The sequence below is a fragment of the Arachis stenosperma genome, chromosome 9 (genome assembly GCF_014773155.1).
Source record: "Arachis stenosperma cultivar V10309 chromosome 9, arast.V10309.gnm1.PFL2, whole genome shotgun sequence".
In the NCBI taxonomy this organism is placed as follows: Eukaryota; Viridiplantae; Streptophyta; class Magnoliopsida; order Fabales; family Fabaceae; genus Arachis; species Arachis stenosperma.
The window spans coordinates 12,619,132-12,626,385 of record NC_080385.1 but is presented as its reverse complement, the minus strand read 5'-3'; the positions used below and the strand labels follow the sequence as shown (position 1 = coordinate 12,626,385).

General features: G+C 43.2%; 1 protein-coding gene across 1 annotated transcript; it reads left to right on the top strand.

Moving 5' to 3' along the window:
- The first annotated feature begins 875 nt into the window (after window positions 1-875).
- Window positions 876-1,286, top strand: LOC130949078 (uncharacterized). Its single transcript, XM_057877906.1, has one exon. It carries the CDS (start codon window positions 876-878, stop codon window positions 1,284-1,286), a length of 411 nt encoding a protein of 136 aa, XP_057733889.1.
- The last annotated feature ends 5,968 nt before the right edge of the window (window positions 1,287-7,254 follow it).

Genomic DNA, 7,254 nt, shown 5'->3' with positions numbered 1-7,254 from the left:
TCCTGACAAGTTCGATCTCAACAAAGTCACAATCCATGAACTTCTCTTCTGTACGGACGATGTCGATCAGATTGGACATCGGCTATTCCGTGAGGCAGACGGGACTAACGGCGTGGTCGGTGACGGTCTCCTTCGATATTTTCTCTGAAGTACACAACGGAGAGAGCAGTGGAGGGTGGCAGAAATAAGGAGGGGGATAAGGATAAATGGAGAGGTGAGAGAAGGAGTTACGGTAGAGAAGAACTGGGAAAGAAGCATTGGGAGGGACAGGGTTTGTCATTAACGTGCACGTATACATATATAGTGTAAAGTGAGAAGCTGCTTCGAATACTTTTTTCCGTAGAAAATGAGTAATACTTTGTTTTTTTTTTTTTTTGGAAAATAAATGATTTAATTTTAAGGAAAAATAAGAGATAACAAATTTAATATTATTTTAAATTTATTTTTCACTGCTCAGCTTAAAAAATTATGTTTACGATGTCTTCGATTCCCGTGCCAAACCCAAAAACGAATCATCGGTTACAGTAGGCCTAAATGAAGGCGTACGTGGCACGATACCTGACTTATCTGGTGAGCCATTTTGCAGTATATAAGTTCCCTCCCCAGATTTCCTTCACTGCGTCTGGTGCCCGTGATTCATACTCTCCTGTAACCTTTCCCTCTCCCCTCCCCCCACCGTCCAAAAAATTTGAATCAAATAGGATGAAATTGGGTGCAACCTTCGACAAACGCAGTAGGAAAAAGAAGGCCGGATATGGAAGAAGGAAAGGTAAAGGGGTGCCCCCCGCGGCTGTCCGCTGACTCTTCTGCCTCGCGAAATATGGGAGAGAATTGTAGCAAGGGTTGCGTCGGCCTCGATCAAGGATCTGTTTAACATGCAGGCGACTTGCAAGGTATTTTTGGACGCAGCCCGCTCTTCTGCGGTGTACAAGGTGGCCTCCATGGCGGAGCTACCCGTCGTGTTCGGTTATGACTTAGAGGACCGTCCTGAGGATGGGTTTCTTTATACAAGCGCGCGCAGAGGAAATCCAGCCGCTATATTCCGTGTAGGGATTAGAGAATTCTGCTGGATGGGCCGATCTGTCACTAGGGTCGACACCCTGCTTGAGGCCACCGATGCAGGCGACGTCCAAGCCTGCTACATGTGTGCGATGCTGCTACTGATGCCAGGTGTTGGGAACGAGGCGCACGCTGGCAGGGGGTTGAAATGTATCAAAACGTACTGGCTGCTGGAAAAATCGAATCGTGTAGAGAATTATTTGGGCAGTTGTTCGCAAATCCGCTGACAGGGAAGCCCGTCATCTGCCAGTCAAGCGTCTGCCCGACCCGCGGGACCACGGGTGCCGCCAACGATTTGTCGAGTGTGTCGTGCGTCCATTGCCTTGCCGAGTTTGAGGTGTTGCATTTCCTTAGTCTGTTTACTTTTAGATGAAGCTTCGTTGTAAACAAATTTGAATGTATTTCATTGCTAATGATTCGTGCGGTTGAGTTGGGTGGCTTTATAAATTCGAACCAATGCATATCAGCGTGTTTTAACTTTTAAACGCTCCCATGCATAACCTTCGATAGAAGCACTATTTCATAACTTCATTAGGTAATAGGCAAAGTGGAATATAAAAAAAATAAACAGACCAGAACAGTTCAATATTAGTGTTGGGCCTAAACAGTACAATACTAGACCTAAACATACATTGCCAGGGAGGGGAGGGGTCGGTTTACAGTGTCTCCATCCCGTTATTGCACTGACCCGTAAGACCTGGGACTTCACCTGTCCAGCAAAATGTCGGCCAGCTGTCGTATGATTTCTCCAAGTTGAGTCCTGAGATCATGTCTCTCTCTCCATCTGAGATACACGGTACTCGATCGACGCAACGGCCCGTTGTATGTCCTCAATCGATTGGCTGGCTGCAAGTGCTGTAACTTTGCTAGCAACGTATTGATACCAACACAATTGACTAGATGTGGGGGTGTCGCAAGAACACATTTTTCGCTTACCAGTTGCACCTGGTTTCGCGTCGGGACTATTTTTCACCGTCGTATCGTGTCGTTCGCCGTGAACGACGAATCGATTGAATGCATACGGCGGCGGGAGCTCGCTGCCCAGACCCGGAACAGGCGGAGTCGTCGTCACCGTCGAATCGTGCCGTCCGTCGTGAACGAGTTGATTGAACCCTGACGGTGGCGGGAGCTCGCTGCCCATCTCCGTAACAGGCGATGCATTCACCTGGAAGTAGTCGTTCCAGGCGTTCACGGCCTCTTGATAACTCCGGTAACGAAGAAGCATGTTCCGTGGAAAGCCATCCACCTGAGCCGCTGCCGTCTCGCTGTTGGGGTATATTCCGGGTATCCTCCCTCTAAAGACGACGTACCAGATACCTTTTGTGCGTATTGCCATTCGACTGTTAGAGGGGATCTGGTACACCCTTAAGAGGGAGAGGTGGTTAGGGTTGATGGTGGAATATACAGTTAATGGTTTTTTCTCTCACCTGGAGGCTAAGAAATGGAAGAGTAAACAAATAAAGCAACTAGAATGGTGGGGGTGCAACATCATTCGAGGTTTACTTTCACGCGGACCCTATGGTCAGGACTCAGGAGTAGGGGTGCAGGGACTCTAGGTTCACGAATAGTGGTGTACTTGCACCAGCAAAGAATAAATAAATAACATTTATCTTATTCACCGCTATTAAAGCTCCTTCAAATTACTTCATTCTTGAGAATATTAGCCCCACCTAGAAAATGGACATCCAGTTAAACACGATAAATGCTTCTTTCAGCAATATAATTATTATACTATCTGAACGCATCGATAAACAAAAAATCTAGGGAAACGTATGTGGTACTGAACCACAACCCCCTAACCCCCTCCCCCCATGGCAGTATATGAAAAGGCAAAATGCCACAAGCTCAGTTACAAACTCGTCTACCCTCTTCATAATCTCCAATAATCCCTCGACGAAGTTCTTGCAAATGGCCGGAAGTTCCGAGAAGGACACTAAGAAAGTGGACGTATCCGTTCAGCACGAATGCCCCCTGAATCTCCTTCCTCGCGATTATTGCCACCATGGTTGCATCGAATTCGATTGAGGATCCCTTCAACATGCAGGTGGTGCACGAAATTGCAATAACACTTTTGCAATCCCGCACAACTAACCAGCAAGTGCACTGGGTCGTCCAAGTAATACCTTGCGTGAGCAAGGGTCGATCCCACGGAGATTGTCGGCTTGAAGCAAGCTATGGTTATCTTGTAAATCTTAGTCAGGATATCAGAAATTATCAGGATTGATTGTAAAAAGTAAAAGAACATGAAATGGTTACTTGTATTGCAGTAATGGAGAATAGGTTGAGGTTTTGGAGATGCTCCATCTTCTGAATCTCTGCTTTCCTACTGTCTTCTTCTTCAAACATGCAAGGCTCCTTCCATGGCAAGCTGTATGTAGGGTTTCACCGTTGTCAATGGCTACCTCCCATCCTCTCATTGGAAATGTTCAACGCACCCTGTCACGGCACGGCTATCCATCTGTCGGTTCTCAATCAGGCCGGAATAGAATCCAGTGATTCTTTTGCGTCTGTCACTAACGCCCCGCCTTCAGGAGTTTGAAGCACGTCACAGTCATTCAGTCATTGAATCCTACTCAGAATACCACAGACAAGGTTTAGACCTTCCGGATTCTCTTGAATGCCGCCATCAGTTCTAGCTTATACCACGAAGATCCCGATTAAAGAATCCAAGAGATAACTACTCAATCTAAGGTAGAACGGAGGTGGTTGTCAGGCACACGTTCATGGTTGAGAATGATGATGATTGTCACGGATCATCACATTCATCCGGATTAAGAACGAGTATTATCTTAGAATGGAAGGAAGCATGATTGAATGAGAAACAGTAGTAATTGCATTAATCCATCAAGACACAGCAGAGCTCCTCACCCCCAACCATGGGGTTTAGAGACTCATGCTGTGGAAAGTACACAAAGAAAACGTGTAAAGTGTCATGAGGTACTGTTACAATGTCAAAAGATCCTATTAATAGCAAACTAGTAGCCTAGGGTGTACAGAAATGAGTAAATGACAGAAAAATCCACTTCCGGGCCCACTTGGTGTGTGCTTGGGCTGAGCATTGAAGCATTTTCATGTAGAGACCTTTTCTGGAGTTAAACGCCAGCTTTCATGCCAGTTTGGGCGTTTAACTCCAAGTTTTATGCCAGTTCCGGCGTTTAACGCTGGAATTTCTGACGCCGAATTGCTACGCCGGTTTGGGCCATCAAATCTTGGGCAAAGTATGGACTATCATATATTGTTGGAAAGCCCAGGATGTCTACTTTCCAATGCCGTTGAGAGCGCGCCAATTGGGCTTCTGTAGCTCCAGAAAATCCACTTCGAGTGCAGGGAGGTCAGAATCCAACAGCATCTGCAGTCCTTTTTGGTCCCTGGATCAGATTTTTGCTCAAGACCCTCAATTTCAGCCAGAAAATACCTGAAATCACAGAAAAACACACAAACTCATAGTAAAGTCCAGAAAAGTGAATTTTAATTAAAAACTAATAAAAATATACTAAAAACTAACTAAAAGATACTAAAAACATACTAAAAACAATGCCAAAAAGCGTATAAATTATCCGCTCATCACAACACCAAACTTAAATTGTTTCTTGTCCCCAAGCAACTGAAAATCAAAATAGGATAAAAAGAAGAGAATATACTATAGACTCCAAAATATCAAAGAAACATAGTTCCAATTAGATGAGCGGGACTAGTAGCTTTTTGCCTCCGAACAGTTTTGGCATCTCACTCTATCCTTTGAAGTTCAGAATGATTGGCATCTATGAGAACTCAGAACTCAGATAGTGTTATTGATTCTCCTAGTTAAGTATAATGATTCTTGAACATAGCTAGTGTATGAGTCTTGGCTGTGGCCCAAAGCACTCTGTCTTCCAGTATTACCACCGGATACATACATGCCACAGACACATAATTGGGTGAACCTTTTTAGATTGTGACTCAGCTTTGCTAGAGTCCCCAATTAGAGGTGTCCAGGGTTCTTAAGCACACTCTTTTTGCCTTGGTTCACAACTTTATTTCTTTCTTTTTCTTTCTTTTTCTTCTCTTTTTTTTTCGAAAATTTTTTTTTCACTGCTTTTTCTTGCTTCAAGAATCAATTTCATGATTTTTCAGATCCTCAATAACAGTTCTCTTTCTCCTCATTCTTTCAAGAGCCAACAATTTTAACATTCTTAAAACAACAAATTCAAAAGACATATGCACTGTTCAAGCATTCATTCAGAAAACAAAAAGTATTGTCACCACATCAAACTAATTCAACTAGTTTCAGAGATAAATTTCGAAATCCTGTACTTCTTGTTCTTTTGTGATTAAAGCATTTTTCATTTTAAGAGAGGTGATGGATTCATAGGACATTCATAACTTTAAGGCATAGATTTTATTAATTATGAATTAAAAACAAGACTCAAATATAGATATAAGATGAGACTAAAAAAAATAAAATAGGAATAGAAAACAAATTAAAAAAACGCAAAAATAGGCTCCTAATGATAGAGGTTTTCACAGAGTTAGGACTCAACAACCTTGATTTTGAGAAGTGGATGCTCCCTCAGCTTGAGAGGAGAGCTTTTGGCGTTTCATCTCTTGGAGTTCACGCCCCTGCTTCTCTTGTTCTTTCAGCAATTTGCAGAGCATGCAGTTCTGATTCTGCTGTTCTTCCTTCAGTTGCTCCATAGTTTCTTGCAACTTGGTGATAGATGCTTCTAGGCTGGCCCAGTAGCCAATTTCAGGGAATTCAGGGAGGAACTCCTGCGCCCTCCTTTTGATAGAGTTGTCTTGAACTTGGCCTTCCATTGACTTCTTGGTGATTGGGTGTTCAATGGGTATGAACTCATCTACTCCCATCTTCACCCCAGCCTCTTTACAGAGCAAGGAGATCAAGCTTGGGTAAGCCAGCTTGGCTTCAGTGGAATTCTTATTTGCAATTGTGTAAATCTCACAAGCAATCACATGATGTACCTCCACTTCTTTTCCAAGCATAATGCAATGAATCATCACTGCCCTCTTGATGGTGACCTCAGAACGGTTGCTAGTGGGCAATATAGAACGCCCAATAAAGTCTAGCCAACCTCTTGCAATTGGTTTGAGGTCTCCCCTCTTGAGTTGGTTAGGGACACCCTTAGAATTGGTTATCCACTTAGTTCCAGGGAGGCATATGTCCTCTAGAACTTGATCCAACCCTTTATCTACTCTCACCATCCTCCTATTAAAGGAGTCAGGATCATCTTGAAGTTGAGGTAACTTGAAGATTTCTCTTATTTTGTCCAGATGAAAGTACATAACTTTCCCTCTGACCATAGTTCTGTAGGTATGGTAAGCGGTTCCAGTCATTCTCTGCTTATCTGTCAGCCACAGATTTGAGTAGAATTCCTGAACCATGTTCCTTCCAACCTTTGTCTCAGGATTGGTTAGAACTTCCCATCCTCTGTTTCGAATTTGCTCTTGGATCCCCGGATATTCATCTTCTTTCAGATCAAATTTAACTTCCGGGATCACTGACCTCAGACCCATTATTTTGTGATAATGGTCTTCATGTTCTTTAGTTAAGAACTTCTCTTGATTCCAAAGATTCTTTAGATTAGTCTCTTTCTTTCCTCTTAAATTGGTTTGTTTTCCCTTAGGAGCCATGATCTTGATGAATCTTGGCTTAGTGATCACGGAAAAGCACACCAAACTTAGAGGTTTGCTTGTCCTCAAGCAAAAGAAAAGAGAGAAGAGAGGAGAAGGAAGAGGAAATTCGAATGGTGTGGTGGAATGAGGGAGCCAAACGTGTATTTATAAGGTGGGGAGGGGAGTTTTCGAAAAAAAAGAGAGAAATTTGAAAGAAGATTTGAGAAGATTTGGAAAGAAATTGAGAGAAGGGTGAAATTTTTGAACAATGTTTGTAATTGATTTGAAATAAATTTGAAGAATGGTTTTGATTTTTGAAGATTTGAAAGTGAATGATGAATGATTGAAGTGTGATTTTGTAGAAAAGTATGGGTGAGAAAAGGAAAGTTTGAAAAAATTTGATTTGAAAACAAAATTGTGGTCCCCCCCACCTTGCTGGCGTTAAACGCCCAGAATGGCACCCATTCTGGCGTTTAACGCCCATTTGGTGCCCCTTTTGGGCGTTTAACGCCCAGCCAGGTGCCCTGGCTGGCGTTAAACGCCAGAAATCCTTTATCACTGGGCGTTTTTCTGAACGCCCAGGAT